General features: G+C 45.6%; 2 protein-coding genes across 7 annotated transcripts in view; one reads left to right on the plus strand and one right to left on the minus strand.

The window, feature by feature from the left end:
* The first annotated feature begins 353 nt into the window (after positions 1–353).
* TMEM30B (transmembrane protein 30B) lies at positions 354–6,059 on the plus strand. Its single transcript, XM_078380522.1, has one exon. The coding sequence runs from the start codon at positions 1,072–1,074 to the stop codon at positions 2,179–2,181; it is 1,110 nt and encodes a 369-aa protein (XP_078236648.1). The 5' UTR covers positions 354–1,071; the 3' UTR covers positions 2,182–6,059.
* The window catches only part of LOC110085495 (cytochrome P450 2J2-like), a 20,704-nt gene continuing 6,333 nt past the window's right edge, over positions 5,479–19,849 (minus strand). Inside the window, exons 1-9 of one of the 6 annotated variants that reach the window (XM_072980530.2) lie at positions 14,632–16,599; positions 14,230–14,392; positions 12,435–12,587; positions 11,041–11,201; positions 10,764–10,937; positions 10,122–10,260; positions 9,357–9,544; positions 7,442–7,583; positions 5,479–6,818 (exon numbers count right to left, since the gene is read on the minus strand). In XM_072980530.2, coding sequence (XP_072836631.2) covers positions 6,631–6,818; positions 7,442–7,583; positions 9,357–9,544; positions 10,122–10,260; positions 10,764–10,937; positions 11,041–11,201; positions 12,435–12,587; positions 14,230–14,392; positions 14,632–14,802 — 1,479 coding nt within the window. In that variant the 5' untranslated portion in view covers positions 14,803–16,599 and the 3' untranslated portion in view covers positions 5,479–6,630. Of the gene's footprint in view, positions 6,819–7,441; positions 7,584–9,356; positions 9,545–10,121; positions 10,261–10,763; positions 10,938–11,040; positions 11,202–12,434; positions 12,588–14,229; positions 14,393–14,631; positions 16,600–16,791; positions 17,390–17,887; positions 18,030–19,605; positions 19,794–19,849 lie in introns of those variants that run through there. The other 5 variants (XM_072980531.2, XM_078380520.1, XM_078380519.1 and 2 more) reach the window with 5 other exon arrangements.

A 19,849-nucleotide genomic window follows, 5' to 3' on the forward strand; every position in this document is an offset into this window, starting at 1 on the left:
GAAAACAGGTTCTCCAAGAACCCATCTGTCTGTCTGTCTGTCTGTCTGTCTGTCTGTCTGTCTGTCTGTCTACTATATTGGTCCACAGAGCATAGCACCTTCTGGTCTGTTTACAGCAATAAAATCAACACACTGGGTGGTGTAAAAGCCCCCCACTCAGAAAAATACGGACACGTGTCGGAGAGAATAGTTTGCAAAGGTATCTTTTTTAAAATAACTGTGGGTGTGGGGGTTCTGGGAGTTGTATTCCAAATACAGCCCCCCCCCCCGTCCTGAGGTTTCGAAATGATGGAGGTCTAACATTCTAAGTCCTCTGCAGGCTGGGATATATGGGGTTTGTAGTCCCCCCTCCCAAAAAAAGTAACGTTTCTGCACAATAACAGCCTCCCTAAGTCTCCTCAGCGGCAAGTCCCTCTGAGTTCAGGATCCGGAGCCCAGAGGTCCGACCAGGGTCCCTTTCTGGGACTCCAACTCCCAGAATCCCGAACCCGAAATTCCTGGAAGTCGTCGCACAAAGGAAAGGAACGTGGGCCGCCACCTGGGGGCGCCACGCCAGTATTGATTGATATGCTCCGCCTCACCTGACGGCGCGGCCCTACCTGCGCCACAGGTGGTGGGGCCGGCTGCAGCGAAGGGGCCGGAGCCGCCCACCTCTTCCGATGGGGCTGCGGGGTTGGTCCAGAGGCGCGCCTCCCGCCCGCTCCGCGCTGGTCTGAGGCCGGCAGGGCGGGCAGGCGGGCGGGGACGCCCGCCTACCTGAGAGCTCACCTGAGGTGGGAGGGGCCAACTCACACACACACCTGGGCGGAGTGGAAGAGCAACGGAGGCGCGCCTCCCGTGGTGGCTTTTAACCAGGCGGGACTACCGGGAAAAGAAAAGAAAGAAAGAAAGAAAGAAAGAAAGAAAGAAAGAAAGAAAGAAAGAAAGAAAGAAAGCGAGAGCGAGACCCATCTCCCATCCCCGAGGAGGGGCCAAGGGCGCGGAGGCGCCTCCCTGGACGCCCTTGGGAGGAAAGCGCCCCCCCCCCCATCTTCTTGCGTCTCCTCCTCTTTCCTCTCCGTGGCTCAAGCCATGCTGGCTTCGGCTTCTTACGACGTCCGCCGCGCAGCCTCGCCCGAGGGCGCGACCGGACCCGCGAGCGCCGACGGCCCGTCGTTCCGCAACAAGCCGGACAACACCGCCTTCACCCAGCAGCGCCTGCCGGCCTGGCAGCCGCTGCTCTCGGCGGGCACGGTGCTGCCCCTCTTCTTCTTCCTCGGGGTGGCCTTCCTGGCCGTGGGCCTGGGCCTCCACTTTTCCTCGGAGGGGATCCAGGAGCTGGAGGTGGACTACACCGGCGTGGCCGGCGACGGCTCCGACTGCGGCCGCTGTGCCAACCTGAGCGCCAGCCCTGGGCACAAGAAATGCACCTGCGCGGTGTCCTTTACGCTCTCGGTGGACTTCCCGGCGCCCGTCTGCCTCTACTACCAGCTCTCCAACTACTACCAGAACAACCGGCGGTACAGCATCTCCCGGGACGATGCGCAGCTCAGCGGCAGCGCCTGGGCCCTCCGGAACCCCATCCAGGATTGCCAGCCTTACCGGTGGAACGGCAGCGGCTTCCCCATCGCGCCCTGCGGCTCCATCGCCAACAGCCTCTTCAACGACACCTTCGCCCTCTACCGCATGTCGGGCAAAGACGTGGTGGCCAACATCTCCCTGGACCGGAGGGGCATCTCCTGGTGGACCGACAACAATGTCAAATTCCGAAACCCAGAGCCGGTCAACGGGAGCCTGGCGTTGGCCTTCGGAGGCACCGCCAAGCCCCCCTTCTGGCCCGAGCCGGTCTACAACTTGAGCACCAACGATCCGAACAACACCGGCTTTGTCAACGAGGGCTTCATCGTTTGGATGCGCATTGCGGCCCTGCCCAGTTTCCGCAAACTCTACGCCTGCATTCACCGGGGGAACTCCTCCGTGGCCCTGCCCCGGGGCCACTACTCTCTCAACATCACCTATAATTACCCTGTGCTGGCTTTCAGGGGCACCAAGAAGGTCATCTTCAGCACCCTCTCCTGGATGGGCGGCAAGAACTCTTTCTTGGGCATCGCCTACCTGGTCGTCGGTTCCGTCTGCATTGTCACGGGCATCGTCATGTTGGTTGTGCATCTCAAATATCGACACCTGAACGAGGAAGACTAACGGACCGAGGGGTGAAAGCTGACCGTTTTTCAGGGAGGTGCCCGGGCGAAAAGCACCTGATTCTTTCCCCCTGCCAAGAGAAGTGATTAACCTTAGTCCCGTCGCTTAACCAAGATGAATTCTCCTTGGTACAGCTTTTGAGGGCTTGTACAGATGGCTTTAGTTTTAAATCACAGCATGGGGAGTTGTGCGGTGACACCTCTTGTAGTCATGATGTGGAAGATCAAGGATGGCCAGCATTACTGGTCCACCTTTCTGTGGGTTTTGGAGAGAGAGGTGCCCTAAAGGAACCAGTTGTGAATGAAGGATGTGCTTAATTGTTACCTGGCTAACATCTAATACATGGGAGAGAGATCTATCTATCTAGAAATGCTTCCATGGGCAATATTTTAGACCTAGAAAATGTGAATAGATATCTTGTTTTTAGAGAATCCCTACCAAGCTTACCCACCTTGTGGACTCAATTACTTCGGCATGATAAAACCAGCAGTTTTGTGTAGTGATTTATTTCATGGTCCTTCCCTATGGATCTACTGTCAGGTTAATGATTTTATGACCTTGTTTTCTTCTGAAACATGATTATTCTTTTTTTAAAAGTTGTCCTTCATGCAGTAGTCTGCAAAACATCCCGAGGTGATTACGGCATGTTTCGCAATGGGTTGGGGCCAGTGTTACTTCTTTAATATTTCATGTCTGATGTTTTGTTGGCCCCCACAAAGGTTTAGGCCTTGGGTTATAGGATGTCAGCTATCTTATCCTTCCACCCGTTGCGTCACTTCGTCTTTTGTGACTGAACTGCATGTCTCATAATAATTGGCACAGATGCCACATAACCCCGGAGCGCTGGATTTCTTTGTGACATTCCATCAAGTTTAAAGGCAAGTTTTTCCAGTCTGGGCTCGAAAAAAAATCTTTCTTAACACTCTGTTTGGCCATTGACACTTCACAAGTTCTCAGTACTTGACATTTCAATAACTCTGAGTCAGGATGTGGACTAGGAACCGATGTGCATGATCAAAGAGCCAGTCCCCAAACTCACGGACTTCACAGGAAGCCCTAACAACTTCAGTGCCCTCTGAAGATGCCCATGGCCACAGAGACTGGCGAAACGTTAGGAAGAACAACCTTCAGAACACAGCCAAGGAGCCCGAAAAACCCACAACAACTTCAGTGCACTTTTCCTTTCTGCATGTGGCAGCCAGACTGCTGACTGGGGATGGTTCCAGGGATCATATAACCTCCCCACCTCTGTTACAGCAACTCCACTGGCTACCAATCTGTTTCTGGGCAAAATTCAAGTGCGGGTTCTAACCTATAAAGTCCTAAACAGAATGGGTCCAAGCTATCTCAAGGACTGCATCCTTTGTGAGCCTGTGCTTAAGATCATCAGGGGAGGCCGTTCTCTCAGTCCCGCCACCTTCCTGGGTGCGTCTGGTGGGGACACAGGAGAGGGGCCTTCTCTGTGGCTGCTCCCAGACTCTGGAACTCCCTGCCACTGGAGGCCAGGCTGGCCCCGTCTTTGCTAGCCGTCGGCCAAGAAGCCAAGAGCTTTCTCTTCAGGCAAGCTTTTCCTGGGTGACTGGCTTCCTGAGTGTGATTTTGAAATGGTAATGGTGGTGCTTTACTGCTTTGAATGTGTTTTTAGTATTGCTTTTGTTAATCATTTCTTAAAGTGGTATTTGTTTTATCCTTTCTAGTGTTTGTTTACATTGCTTTTAGCTTTAGATGTGATCTTTTTTAGTGATGTAAGGGTCATGTTTAAAGAGAAAGGCGGAGTAAAATATTTTTAGTAATAACAAAAAGACGAATGTTAGCAAACTGAAAATAGAGCTCCTTCTGAATTGCCCCCAAACAGACCTGGAATAATTTGCATGAATGCAACCATTCCGTTTCTCTTGAAATCTTTATAACCAGATTTCCCAGTTTTGACTTTTGTTTAAACTTTAAAGCACTAGGCGATGGAGTAATGTTTAACTTGTTTCCAAGAGTGCAGGTGTAACCGGTTTACATGCTGTAAAATAAACAGCAGCTTCTGGAATTGAGATATCATGATAGACGTCTCTTTCGTTTGGAGTAGCCACACAAGTAATTAAGCACACAAACTATTTGCATACAGGATTTCAAGGTCTGGCATGGGGTAGGTTTGGAGATCATTGCGGCTTTCTGTTCAAATGTTGTCCTGCGTTTATCAGAATGATAAATACACTGGGCTGTTTTTTTTGTTTTTAAAGGAAAGCTGCTTATTTTCAGGATTCAAAAAGCTTTTGGGCAAAAGTTTAACAAATAGCATGATTGAGAGTTCTTGAAATTTTCAAGAATGTTTCACTGTTTCCAAATTGGTTTTCCCACTCCTGGCTGGATTTTTGAGTGGTGATGATGGGGGGGGGGAAGAGACAGCTGATAGTGCTGATTTTTTAAAAAAATTCTATTGGACCCTGATCATCCCAATGACTCCTGCAAGATACACACGGCAAGGCCTGTAAGTGAATAGGCCTTGCCTAGTTACTAGCCATTTCAGGATTTGGCCCCAAAGCCCTTCTTCCTATCTCCTCCATATCTTTGGATGTCTTTCCCCCTGAATTTAGGGTGCAAACAGAAGGCAAGAAAGGGCCGTGTCTATTTGCACTGGAAAAGGTTGTTTTGCTGGGAGCAAGCTCCCTTAGAGCAACTCTTTTGTCCATGCAGGAATTGCTCCAGCCTGGCCCCGAGAAGACTGGACCCACCGCTAGAACCAAAAAAGTCCAGCTTGGACGCAGATCAGGTCAGGCTGGTTTGCAATCGCATGTACATTGCACAATTGCCAGGAAATAGCTTTCACCAGGCCATGCCGCAAGCGCTCCAAAATGTGAGCAGTTTTGGTGTCTGATCGCTGCCCTGTCCGTGAAAGAGTCTTGAATCCGATGGAGTTTTTACAACCTTGCATTCTGCCTTTAATAGATTTGATTGGGAGGGACCTTTCAGGGCTGGGGTAGCTATACATCAGTCCAGCACTAACCAATCCTATCCTGTCTCAGAATTCAAAGAGAGCCCCAGTATTCTGCTGAGAGTACTCTTTCCTTCTCTTTTGTCTGTTGAAATCAGTTAGCATGTGGGTTGCTCGTTTACTGTTATCTGTTCTCAACTGTAAGCAACGTTTTTATTCTTTCTTCTACTACTAGAGTGAGTTGTTGAGACTAAAAGTGCCAGTTGATGAGAAAGGGGCAGACTGTCTGAGGAATTTGATGCTGCTCTCTTCTGTGAGCCTTCTGTACTTCTGCTGTGCGTCAAAAAAAAAATGCAAAATTCAGCAAAAGTATCTATGTTGTAGCTTTTTGTTAATATTGTATTTGTTCATCAAACCTTTGTCATTTACATTTATGTAGAGAAAGCTGCTTTGTGTGGTTTATAGACCAATGCTTTGTCGCCTTCCTTCTCCCTCCACATCCTACAAACGAAAGAAATGGCACATTCATTGTTTATCATCCTAATGTGGTAGATTGTGCAATTGCTGAATGGCAAAAATGAGTTGTACAACAGTGATTTTCCACTTTCTAAGCCCTTTTCTAAAGAAACCAATTATCTGTATGTGTTTAAAATGTTACACATTGGTTTCATTTTCTTTCTTTTTCCCATAACAAAACCAGCCACTTCCTCAGAAATTAAGCTCATAAAATAGCTGGACTGTTACATAGTGGCATGCACCATTGTGACGACTGTTCACTTAAAGGGAGCATTTAAAGGGGGCTAGACTAATTCATGGATGATAGCCTATGACTACAGTCCTACATTCATGATCCATAGCAGCGTTTCTCTGAATGAGATGCTTGAAAACTATCCTTCTGGGATGTTATTTTCCTGAAGTCCCTCCTTGCAGAATACATATTACTTTTCAAATGCAAGTCTTGGATTTTATTTCCTTTTAAATTTGCTCGGCAAAGGAATGTCCAGAAATACTTGCCACAGAGTGGATTGCAGAGCAAGCTATTTTGGGCGGTGATGTTTCATCTTAGCAGTACGTTGCCTGTATTCTGGAGGTTCCCCTTTTGCAAAGACAGCCCAGGCAGAGGGATTTGGGCTGTGGTTTGTTTATAGAAACTCTGGAAGCAGATGGCGGAAGGGTCTTGCACAACTCTGAGCCGAAAATAAAAGTATGGGGTTCAGTGGGGAAAACATTCCTCAGCTTTGGAGAAAGCAGAGCGTAGCCACTTGAAATGTAAATGCTTCTCCCTTAACCTTGCCTCTCCCGTGTAATAATGTTTTATTTGCTCACAGTGTCCAAAGTACAAACAAAATTACATTTGTATATAAAATGGAAGGTGTGGGCCTATTTGCAGTGAAGGAGGAAGGGGACACCTGCTTAGTCAGCGAGATCAGTCAAATCAATAGTGTTCTCTATAATCCGTGTTTATCAGCATTGGTGGGATGGGGGCTTGGTAACACTTCCCTCTGGATAAGGGCGTCCTGCTCAATTCATTTTTGCTGGCGCTGCTTCAGTGACACCTTAAAGGGCAATGGAGCCAGGACGCCGTGAAACTGGGGTGTGCAGTCCGGCGCGCTTGACTCATCCGGCCAGGAGACCTGGAAGTTTCTCAGCATGCTGGTGAAGAACAGGAACAACTCCATCCGAGCCAGATTCTCCCCTAAGCAAACCCTTGGGCCTGGAAGGGAGAAAAGAGAAAGGGGACGTCAGCTCCAGGACAACAAGGCTGGTGATGGCTAGAGATGAGATGAGAGGCAGAAGCAGAGGGAGACTCCACTTGGTCCTCTGCACTGAAGGCCCTGCACGGCAGGGCTGTTGTGCTGTTTGTAGCCAGGTAACAGTCGTTCCATCCTGCTAGGAATGAAGAAGCAGCAAGGAAGCCCTGCCATTCCACTCGTCCTCTCGAGAGAAAAGCTCTCTGATCTCCTGCCGTGCGGCAACTCTTTCTGACAGGAAAAGGACCAGGATTTAAGCATCAGACTGGGTGCTTGTCTTGGCTTTTTCCTCCTCTTCCCTCCCCGTTCATTTTTCCTTCTTTGCCACTATGTTCCTTTAGGGAGGGAGGAACTGAGTCAGCATGTCAGGAGCTCTTTTGGAGTAAAAATGTTGATGGAAAGATAACAGACGGGAAAAAAACTAGGAAATAGATATGCTTCCTAGTCTTTCCACCAGCAGAGATGTGACCTCCCACAAGTTAAATCTATAGTCACACGATCAATCACTTTTCAGCTATTTCATTCATGAAATGAAAAAACAAGAGAAGAAGAAGAAGAAGAAGAAGAAGAGAGAGTGAGGATTTACCTGCTGAAAAGGCTAAAAAGGCTTCTGGCTTCACAAACTCTCCCTCTTCATTCAGAAAATTAGAAGGGTCGAATTTATTCGGGGACTTCCAGAGGGACTCATCATGATGGATAGAGTGAAGATTAATCACCACTTCTGTTCCCTGCAAAACCCAAAGGGACTGTATTGCACAGAAAGAGATGAACATGACTGGCCGGATTCCTGAGAGGGACACTCACCGGCTTTACTCCACTGGTGAAACAGCCTACCAGTTCGACAGCATGCAAATACGAGTAGATAAATAGGTACCACCTCGGTGGGAAGGTAATATGGCATTCCGTGCCAGTCGTGCTGGCCACGTGACCACGGAAACGATCTTTGGACAAATGCTGGTGCTACGGCTTGAAAACGGGATGAGCATCGCCCCATAGAGTCGGACACAACTGACTAAATGTCAAGAGAAAACTTTACCTTTATAATGCGTCAATAGAGGCACTGGCTGTCAAACGTAAATTATTTGTCTGGTAAGGCCTATCTGTTCTGACTTATGGGCATGACCATGGGCATTCATATGCAACAGGCTTCTGACATTTCTTGAAAGGGCAAGAGGAGACTGATTTGCATAGAATTTGCATGTGCTGATTTATAAGTATTGATGCCAACTTAGACATAATGGGTACAGTTTAAATACAGATACATCTCAACATGGGCAAGACAGCCTGTAGCCCATCTGTTTGCCCAGCCCGCAAGTAGAGATGCAACATTATTTGTGTGTGTGTGTGTGTGTTTTTCTCTTGGGTTACAAATCCCAGAATTCCCTTTTTGGGGAATCCCATCTGATGGACAAAGCACATGCCTGTATATGTGGCTCAACTGAGAGAAAAGCCTATGCCGGAAGTCTTCATGGCCCTAGTTTAGGCCAAGCTGTGCCTAACTTCCTGTTCAGAAAGGAAGCTGTGCCAGTGCTAGTTTGGAAAAGGTTGGGGGGGGGGGTTGTAGCCCATCGGGAATTTGGGTTAAGCCGGAGGGGAAGTGCTGCCCCCCGAAGGCTGCTGGGGTGCACCTCCCGTGTCCTTCCCATGAGCCACACTCTCCCCACCCCAGCCAAAAATTCATATCAATAGGAACGTCTTCTTGCCATTAGTACAAAGCACAGATCAATTCTACGTTGTGTCTCTTCATCTTTATGCAATACAGCATCTCTCTTGGATGCAGTTTAGTAGCAGCTCCATGACCTACAATGGACAGCAAAAACGGAAGGTGCGTTCATTTGTTTTGGGTTATTTATAATTATTATTTGGACTTCCAAATCCAGAATTCTCTATTTTGGGAGTCCCAAAGGCCAGGCAGGCACCTGGATTGTGCTCTGAGGGAAGAAGGCTAGACTGAAAAGCTCAGGATATGCAAAGTTCAGGTCACGTTTCCCAGCAAGAACAGAGGGCATCTACCTGTCCCAACAGGAACTAGTCCTGAGCTTGGCCTGTTCTGGGCCACAAGGCCTTCCAGCCCAGGTGAGCAGAGGTCACCGGTCTGTCAGCTGGAATTCCCAGAACAGAGAATTCTGGGATGTGGAGTAAAAAGAAGAATTTCAGGTGCCTATGGCTTTATTTCATGCAGCAGCTTCCTCAGCTGCAAAGCATAGTTTATTTCCATGAACCAGGTTGTTGGCATGCAAAGCAGAGTTCCATGCAGCAGCTACCTGGCATGCAAAGCATGACTCTGCTCCATGCAACAGGTTCCCTTGGTTATTAACAGCCACTTCTCTTTTCTTGTTTCTCCCCTAGTTTCTGACTGTGTTTTTAAGTGTAAAGAGTTATAAGCCCAAACCTTTGCAGATTCCTCATCCTTGATGTAAGAGATGGGTCAAAATGAGCCATTTGAAAGGAGCGACTCCTGCTTGGCTTTATGAGTCATGCTCAAACATGTCTGGTCTTACCTTGGGAATTAAATATTCAGAAAGCAGCATGTCTTTGATTGAGGCATGTTCTATACCCAAGGGCACCACACTTGAAAAACGGAGGATTTCATGAATGACGGCATTTGTGTAAGGCAACCTTTCCCGATCTTCATATTTCAAGCATGCATTGTTCCTAAGAACAGCATCCATTTCCTGCTGGCATTTCTCTGAGGAGCAAAATCTCAGTCACTTATCTCATGGAAGGTGACACCAATGTATACTTTGAGATGATACATTAAGGCATATATTGTCACTGTCGGGAAAAACATAGCCTGTTGAGAGCGCCCCAGCTAAACAGCCGTGGATGCGGCCAAACCTTTCCAGTGTCAAATCAAAGTTTCCTCTTCTCCAGAATGGACAGCCTGATCTATGTAATGTTTATTTATTGATAATATTTCTATGGCACCTTTCTCCCCATAGGTGACTCAAGGCACGTCACAACAATTAAAACGGAACCAGGCTCACAGGTTGAAAATAGTTTTCAATAACTATATTACAAAACAGTTAAAAATTAGTCAATAAGAAAACTGAGATTTAAACCAATTTTTAAAAACCATTAAGGAAACCTTAAATTTAATAATTGCTCATTCCCTAGGCCAGCCATTCTCCATGATCGAGCCTCAGACCTTTGGGGCACCAAATTGTGTTCTCCACCCATTCGGCATTCAGGCTTGCTCAGCATTTAAGATCACTCACAAAAGCTTTCCTTCATTTTGTTTGGTCAAGACCGCTGTTATTTCCTACCTTGGATCTCTGGATAGACCATCATGTAGAGCAATCCCCACTGCAGAGTTCTTGCGGTCGTTTCTGACCCAGCCAAGAATAGATCAGACACAATGATGAGCAAGTTCTCATCATCAAAACTCAATCCTTTCTTTTCTGGCTTTTGTTCATTGGGAAATTGAAGATTGGAAATGTTAATTCAGAGTCATATCAATTTATTACATCAAGCTTGCCTTCCTTCCTTCCTTCCTTCCTTCCTTCCTTTTCTTTTCTTTTCTTTTCTTTTCTCTTTTCCTTCCTTCCTTCCTTCCTTCCTTCCTTCCTTCCTTCCTTCCTTCCTTCCTTCCTTCCTTCCTTCCTTCAATCATCAGCTCCCTCCTTCCTTCCTTCCTTCCTTCCTTCCTTCCTTCCTTCCTTCCTTCCTTCCTTCCTTCCTTCCTTCCTTCCTTCCTTCCTTCCTTCCTTCCTTCCTTCCTGTAGCTTGCATACAAGGAGCATCTTTTCTAAAAACAGGCTAAATACATTACCAGATTTGGTCATACATAGACTCTTAGATGTATTAGATTCGAGAAAAGAACCTTCTCTCACACATGTAAGCAGGCATTCCTTATTCTAGGAGCAAAGGTAACATATACTGTACAATCAGAACTGACGATCAAATACCTTTCGCAATTTGTCTAGATATGCATCAGTAAAGTCTCGGTGCTCTCCCGGGACAAAGGTTGCCTTGTGTTTGTCCAGCTCTTTTGTGTAGAAAGCAAAGACCTTCTGGACATTTTCAAATAAAGTTTTGTGGGGCAGAGGGAGCCGTCTCAACAGTGGGACTTCATTGTAAAGCTATCAGAAAATGAGCAAAACAGGTAAAAAGAAAAATGAAAAATGAAAGGAAACAAGGGAACTTAAAGTTAGCAGGTGTAAACCAGGATCTAGTTGGTTTTACCAGTGCCCAGGGTCCTGATAAAAGTTTCATGTTCTGATGGAGGAGGTCCAGCACATTCCGGAGGGTGGCATCCTCGTATTCGAAACGTTTCCCAAACACAATGCTAGAAATTATGTTCATCACTGCACGGTCCGTGAAACAGAAGGGGTCAAAAGGAGCCTCTGCAGCATAAAACAATGGGAAAATTAAGGGCTTGTTATTTAATGTGCATCATCCTCAACACTCTGATTTGCTAGATCCCAAATCTTGTCTGTTCTGGGATTTTCCATGTTGGCTACGAAGGATCCTGCTTTTCCTCTGCCCACCCTCAGCCTTTCTCCCCATCTTCAGTAGGCCAGAAAACTGAGCACGATATGTTCCTGGAAGGCTCTAATCGAACCCACGAAACTCCACAACAACGCCGTTCTTGTGAGTTCCAAACAGCCGTGTCCCCGTTCAAGGCTGTGTCCAGCCTGGAATAGGGGCCCATGAGGTGGGAGGAAGGAGAAACGCTTGCTGTTTCTCACCCTTATTAAACCCCTCTTTCTGTGACTCTCAGTTGCCTCACCTCATCCCATAAATCATGAACAGAACCATGTCCTAGATCCAAAGGCCAATATTAAGTGTATTACTTCAAAGGGAGAGAAAGAGCAGAGTAAATTCCTCCGCAGATTATCAAATCCTCCACACATCCTGCCTGCACCTGTTGAAGTGGTGGTTCCATCGCCCATGGATGTGGATTAGTTTGACAGATCTTTGTAACGTTACTGGAGAATTTGATTAAGCCCTTCCACTTTCCTATTATTTTCCTTCATGTGGGGACTGGGTTTTGTGTTTCATTTATTTTCTTTGTGTAGTTGCGTTCGTTCCAGATATGGCAGCCCCACCTGTTTCTTTACTCTTAACAAGCTGGGTTCCTATGGGGTGAGTGGAGCTGAGATTCCCTTGACATCAGTTGTGATGCCATCGGTGGGAGGGAAAGAGAGAAGGGGCAGAGAACGGGGAGGGCGTGAGAACGATGGAGAGGTGGGAGGCAGCGATGGGGACTTCAGTCGTGGCACTTGCAATCCCGTTGGACTTAAGTCATACTGGAGGGTCATCTTGTACTCAGTTCAAGGTGTTACCCCCCCCCAATGACTTGGACTTGACTTGAGACCTTGAATGCACCCACCCCTCTCTTTAAGCATTGAGTTTAGATGAGATCTCCTCCAACCCAGCTTCTTGTTGGGTTTGCTAACATCCAGCAACTCTCTCTCTCTCTCTCTCTCCATAGAAACTGAACGAGGTCTTGGCCTCGTCCCCTTTGGTGCTCCCAACTCCCAGGACAAACACAAGGTTGGCTTAAATCGCAAGCATTCAACAGGAAGGAGTCATGAAGTGAGTATCCAGCCTATCATCTCCCCGCCAAACCTTACTCATGTTTTCCGTAAATGCTTGAATCAAATACGTCGCTTCCACCAGGATTCTCTCCTCCATCGACTTCTTGCCCAGCCCAAAATTCCGGAGAACCATCAGAGAAAACCTCCGCTGTTCCTTCCAGGCCTGGCCATAGGGCGCCATGATTATTCCTTCAGGAGAACAAGGGAGACAAGAACAGATGAGATCACGCCCTTCCAGCAATTAACCTTTGCACCTTAGACATTTGGGTGCCCTTCTAGAAAAGGGCAAAACCGGTTGCCTTGCATAACACACAGCTCGGTGTAGGGTTAGTCCCCCTCTTCTTGTGCATCTCCTGCTCTCTCTCACCCACTATCCTGGAAGGAAGATTTCTCACAGAATAACCTGATAAATACACCATGCCCGTGCATTGAGCCATGAAGGAAAAATACAGGAGAACCTATCTTCAGATACCTTTTTTTGTTTCATTTCTCTTTTTTTTACAGTTTATTCATGTCTAACCATGCAAACTTAAAAAACATTAAAAATCTAACAAATAATTAACCAAAAAACCCACAAACTAAACATCCTTCCTTACCCTGTGGAGCAGAGATTTCTCTGTCATCAGATCATCAAAATATATTCAAGGGGATTCTTGTGAGCACTGGTTCGTTATGGACTAGTTTTTCCCCCTAAGTTCCTAGTTTTTTCTGGGCCCAGTTACAATATCAACTTTCAACTTTGCTTTACAAAATCTCTTGGTTGATCTCGTAGTGCCTCTGAAAGCATCTCTAGTTCTGCAATATCCAATGGCTTCTTTAATAACTCATCCATCATTGATGTCTCTACATTCTTTCAGTTTTGGTCCCAGAGTAACTTAGCTGCTTTGAATATATAGACTATAATTTATTTTCTTGTCGGTAATTTCTGGCATTATGTTAAATTATAACATTTCAGGCTTAAATCTTATTTTTTGTTGAACAATCTCTTTTGCCATTTCACAAACCTATATCCAATCTTTTTTTTTCTCTTTCACATGACCAGTACATATGATAGTAAGTCCCTGGATTTTTTTTTTTTTTTTTTACATTTCCAGCAATCATTACTGATCCCTTCTGATATTTTTGCCAATCTTACAGGGTTAAAGCGCCATCTATGAAACATTTTGAGGGTGTTTTCTCTAAGATTCAATGGGTTAATGATTTTATGATTTTTGACCCACATCTTTGTCCATTCGTCAATATCAATATTGTACCCAAGTTTTTGTGCCCATTTTACCATTGCCTCCTTCACCCTCTCATCTTCTAAGTCATATTATAATGAGTATGCATACTTTTTAAAAAATTATTTTAGTGTAAATCCATAATTCATCCACCTGGACTTTCCCCTCAAAAAAGCCCATATATTTGTCCTTTTTATATCTCAATTCTAATTTCAACATTGACCACCAATCTGTACCTAGGCCCAATTTCTCTCAATCTTGTTTATCTTTCATATTCTGGTCTTTAGTTAATAGGTCTTTATACGTGAGTAGCACTTCCTTCTGATTCAAAACTTTCTAAGTGAATGTTTCTGTTGGTGCTACCCAAATTGAAATTTTCTTGTAGGTTTGTATTTGAAATGTTTGCCATACTAAGCAGAGAGCCTTCCTCAGAATATGTTCTGAAAAATGTGATTGTTCTTTGCATTTCCCATACCACACATATGCATGCCAGCCCATTTTAAAATCATGCTCTCTCTCACCCAATATCCTGGAAGGAACATTTCTCATAGAATAACCTGATAAATACATGCATTGAGCCATAAAAGAAAAGTAGATGAAAACTCATATACCTTTTTTTTTATTGATATAGTCAATAATAGGATTGTCTGGCCTCCCAGCAAATTCGATTCCTTTAGTCAACAGAACTTCTTTTGCGAATCTCAAGTCTTGAATAAAAACTATAGGTTTTGTCCCAGGATAAAAACTGATAACAGGTCCAAATTGTTTAGTTAACTGAAAGGAAATAGTGAGTGACGCTTAGTTAGCTACAAGAAGTAGCACACCACTTATGGAACATGCTGAACACAATGCTCTCTATGCCAAGAGGAAATATTTGTACCTTCTGCAAAAGAACCAACTCCACATGAGCATTATTCTAATTGTTATGTCCCCCACATAAAGCTGATTAACCCATGGCAGTCCCCTTCTCGTTTCAGCTTGACCAGGTGGTAGGACTGGAAATAGCCCCTTACCTTTTGCAAATACTTCAAGGGATTTCGAAAACCCTTTTGAAAACCCAATTGAAAGACATTGCCAAAGAACGGGAGAGGTCGTGGTCCTGGAGGGAAATCTTTGGGACGTCCACGCTTCCCGAAATAGTAGAGGATGACGGACAGCACCAGCAGCCAGCTGAAAACCGCCATGGCGAAGGCAAAAACAGACTCTGCAATTGTTTGTGGCAGCTCTCCAGAAGCGAAGAGGAAGCTGAGAGCTGTTCTCTCTTGTTTGGGTGCAAAGGTGAGGTTTGGACGGAAACCTGTCCTTTTTTAAAAAAATGAAGCTAGCTGTTCATGAACAGAAACCTTTTTATTTCCATCTGGTGGAAAGGTTGAGGAGGACAACACGGGTCTGTCTGAACAGGGGTGGAATTCTGCTTTCCAGTGCTAATTTGTCCCACCCGGAACAGGATTCGTTTCACTTGGTTACCAAATCTCAAAAGTGTCGGTGAAATTCAGCCAGGAGGCACGTGGTGCATCACGGCCTCTCCCAATTTGGAGAGACCCTTGTCCAGCAGGCCAAGGGGAAGAGGCCGTCCAGAAAGCAGCAAAATCAGGGAGCTGGACGGGGGACAGATTGTATTTGTCTTCAGTTTGGAAGGGATGCTCACTCTCGAATTGGCCTTCTCAGCCACACTAGACGCTGTTCCAAGACCTCCATACAGAGCACGTTACCCAAGTCTCTCAAAACTCAAGGATGCCTACACATTGGGTGAACTTGTTGTACAACTACGGCAGGATATAGAAAATTAAGAACAGAGTTCAAGGACCAGCCTTAGTTTTACACAGAGTGAAACGGCTGCACTGGGGAGCAGATTTTGGCTGGCCGAAGAGAGAGGAAATTGTTTATAGCCTAATTTCATGGTTCTCCAATTTGGAGCGCCAGAAGTGCCTGGACCACAATGCCCAGGAGAATAACATGCCTGGCTTTAGATGTTATGGACCTCATCTTTGGGAAGGGGGAAGCACCGTTAGCAGCTTTGTCTTCGGCCACAAAATATCTGTATGGGTCCGATTTCCCTGAATTTTGCCTCACTTCTCCCCCTTCCTTCCCAGCTGTGCCTTCTGACGTGGCACTGCCTGTGGAGGCAGATGTTCTGTGGAAGCAGCTCCATTTGCATGGGCAGCCCCACATAGCCCTCAGAACAGTCCTCTCGTGACAAAGACACCAGGTTAGCCTGGAATGTTTTCAACTTGTTTGTGTGTGTGTTTTTTCAGCCACCTGTCTCTTCCAGAGTTTTGAACAGTTAGTTTTTTAGACGACTTTTCCCAACTAAATGCTGACTGGAGGATTCTGTACTCAATATATATATATATATATATATATAAATAAAAAGAAAAGAAAAAAGAAAAGAAAAAAGAAAAAATGGGCATGAATTTAAAAAATGCATCACCAAATTCATACCAAAAATTCGTAATTTGTCAATTTGTATTTATACGAATCTATGTCCATGATGAATATGAATCAACAAATTGTTAATGATTTTTGATTTGTTGATTTGTTTGGATATAAAATGCCACCCCTGGCACTTAGAGACACCAAAACGTCACAGACTCTCCCCATGACTTTCCTCTACACTCCCTCCAATTTTGGTGAAGACTGGATTTCATATATCCAAGTTATCCACCCAGAAACAGTGTCTCCCCAGGAAAGTCCCCCCAGCACCTGGAGACTCCATTATCACAGAGAAGCTTCTCCTTATTCTCCTCTACAATCCCTCCAAGTTTGGTGAAGACTGGGTTTCCCAAGCCAGCTGCTAAAGGAATTTATAGAATAAAAGATATGTTTGTACACAGAAACCCAAGTACAATTGGACCGTTACAAGAAAAAATTACAGAAACAGCAACTAACTAATCAAGTAGTTGATTGAAGTCAACTTGAAGTTGGGCCTTCCAGGATTCAAGGCTAAGTGTGTGTTCCCCAAGATCTCAGGAAACCATCATCCTCCCTTTCCTTTCTGAGCTTCAAAGGGCCTTTGCAAAGTGTACAAAATTTGAAAAAACACAGAAGTATGTTATTTTCAGCGGCAATATATAAAATCCAGCATAATGTTGACCAGTGGCTCAATTGACATTCATCTGATCGACCTCTTCCACCTTAGGATTCCAAAAATAACTGCTACTTTGTGCTTGATATTTATATGCCAACACCTCCTTCTTTTATTAGAGAATTTTATTTACATTTATTTATTCTCGAATTCTGATCTTCTTTATTTATTGTTATATAATGTTCTTAAACTCTGATCGATCGAGAACAAGATTTGGATCTCTTGTAGAGGTACAGTAGATCTCCCATATCCACGGGATCAGGATTCACTAATTCACTTCTTCACGGTTTGAAAATCTTAAAAATCTTAAAAGAAAAACCCTAGAAATCTATATTTCTAAAGATGAAGTTACAAAAACTAGCCACTAGAGGCAGCCAGAGGCCATGCTATGCACAGAGACTGCTATTAAAATGGTGTTCTCTATAATCTGTGTTTATCAGCATTGGTGGGGTGGGGGCTTGGAACCCATTCCCTCTGGATAAGGGCGTCCTGCTCGTTTCATTTTTGCTGGCGCTGCTTCAGTGACACCTTAAAAGGCAATGGAGCCAGGACGCCGTGAAACTGGGGTGTGCAATCCGGCACGCTTGACTCATCCGGCCAGGAGACCTGGAAGTTTCTCAGCATGCTGGTGAAGAACAGGAACAACTCCATCCGAGCCAGATTCTCCCCTAAGCAAACCCTTGGGCCTGGAAGGGAGAAAAGAGAAAGGGGACGTCAGCTCCAGGACAACAAGGCTGGCGATGGCTAGCGGGGATCAGGCGGCAGCAGAGGGAGAGGAGAGGGGATTCCACTCGGTCCGCTGTGCTGAAGGTCCTGCTCGGCAGGGCTGTTGTGCCGTTTGTAGCCGGGAAACAGTCATTCCATCCTGCTAGGAATGAAGCAGCAGCAAGGAAGCCCTGCCATTCTGCTCATCCTCATGAGAGAGAAGGGAGGAACTGTGTCAGCATGTCAGGAGCTTTTTTGGAGTAAAATGTTGATAGAAAGACAATAAGGAGGGAAAAACTAGTAAATAGATAAGCTTCCTAGTCTTTCCACCCGCAGAGATGTGACCTCCAAGAAGTTAAATCTATCGTCACATGATGGATCACCTTTCAGCTGTTTCCGTCATGAAATGATAAAACAAGAAAAGAAGGAAAGAGAGAGAGAGAGAGAGAGAGAGAGAGAGAGAAAGGCAGAGGATTTACCTGCTGAAAAAGCTAAAAAGGCTTCCGGCTTCACAAACTCTCCCTCTTCATTCAGAAAGTGAGAAGGGTCGAATTTATTCGGGGACTTCCAGAGGGACTCATCATGATGGATAGAGTGAAGATTAATCATCATTGCAGTTCCCTGCAAAAACCAAAGGGACTGTATTACACAGAAAGAGATGAACATGACTGGCCGGATTCTGAGAGGGACACTCATTGGCGTTACTCCACCGGTGAAATGTTCAGCGTCCGGTTGCCACGAGGTTAATGTATCAACATAGCCATTGGCTGTCAAATGTACATTTTTCCTCTGGAAAGGCATAACTATTCTAACTTATGGGGATTACCATGGGCATACATATGCAACAGGCTACTGACTTAAAAGGGCAAGAGGAGACGCTGATTTGCATAGAATTGGCATGTGCTGACTTATAAGTATTGATGCCAATTTAGACATAATGGGTACAGTTTAAATACAGATACATCTCAACATGGGCAAGACAGTCTGTAGCCCATCTGTTTGCCCAGCCCGCAAGTAGAGATGCAACATTATTTATGTGTGTGTGTGTTTTTCTCCTGTGGGCAGGGGTTACGAAATGCCAGAATTCCCTTTTTGGGGAATCCCATCTGATGGACAAAGCACACGCCTGTATATGTGGCTCAACTGAGAGGAAGGCCTTCGCTGGAAGCCCTCACGGCCCTAGTTTAGGCCAAGCTGTGCCTAACTTCCTGTTCAGAAAGCAAGCTGTGCCAGTGCTAGTTTGGAAAAGGTTGGGGGGGGGTTGTAGCCCATCGGGAATTTGGGTTAAGCCGGAGGGGAAGTGCTGCCCCCCGAAGGCTGTTGTGGTGCACCTCCTGTGTCCTTCCCATGAGCCACACTCTTCCCCCCCCAGCCAAAAATTCTTATCAATAGGAACGTCTTCTTGCCATTAGTACAAAGCACAGATCAATTCTACGTTGTGTCTCTTCATCTTTATGCAATACAGCATCTCTCTTGGATGCAGTTTAGTAGCAGCTCCATGACCTACAATGGACAGCAAAAACGGAAGGTGCGTTCATTTGTTTTGGGTTATTTATAATTATTATTTGGACTTCCAAATCCAGAATTCTCTATTTTGGGAGTCCCAAAGGCCAGGCAGGCACCTGGATTGTGCTCTGATGGAGGAAGGCTAGACTGAAAAGCTCAGGATAGGCCAAGTTTGGGTCTCGTTTCCCAGCAAGAACAGAGAGCAGCGACCTTTCCCAATGGGAACTAGTCGTGAGCTTGGCCTGTCCTGGGCCACGAGGCCTTCCAGCCCAGGTGAGCAGAAGTTACCGGTCTGTCAGCTGGAATTCCCAGAACAGAGAATTCTGGGATATGGAGTAAAAAGAAGAATTTCAGGTGCCTATGGCTTTATTTCATGCAGCAGCTTCCTCAGCTGCAAAGCATAGTTTATTTCCATGAACCAGGTGACTGGCATGCAAAGCACAGTTTGATGCAGCAGCTACCTGGCATGCAAAGCATGGCTCTGCTCCATGCAACAGGTTCCCATGATTATTAACAGCCACTTCTCTTGTTTCTTCCCTAGTCTCTGATTGTGTTTAGGTCTAGAGGTTTGTAGGCCAGAACCTTTGCAGACTCCTTATTCTTGATATAAGAGATGGGTGAAAATGAGCCATTTGGAAGAGGCTATGTCTGCTTGGCTTTATGAGTCACGCTCAAACATGTCGGTTCTTACCTTGGGAATTATATATCGAGAAAGCATCATGTCTTTGATTGGGGCATGTTCTACCCCCAAGGGCACCACACTTGAAAAACGGAGGATTTCATGAATGACGGCATTTGTGTAAGGCAACCTTTCCCGATCTTCATATTTCAAGCATGCATTGTTCCCAAGAACAGCATCCATTTCCTGCTGGCATTTCTCTGAGGAGCAAAATCTCAGTCACTTATCTCAAGGAAGATGACACCAATGTATACTT

The sequence above is a fragment of the Pogona vitticeps genome, chromosome 10, assembly GCF_051106095.1.
Source record: "Pogona vitticeps strain Pit_001003342236 chromosome 10, PviZW2.1, whole genome shotgun sequence".
NCBI lineage: Eukaryota > Metazoa > Chordata > Lepidosauria > Squamata > Agamidae > Pogona > Pogona vitticeps.

Coding starts and splice junctions, on each gene's coding strand:
- TMEM30B (XM_078380522.1), top strand. CDS start 1,072: ATGCTGGCTTCGGCTTCTTACGACGTCCGCCGCGCAGCCTCGCCCGAG.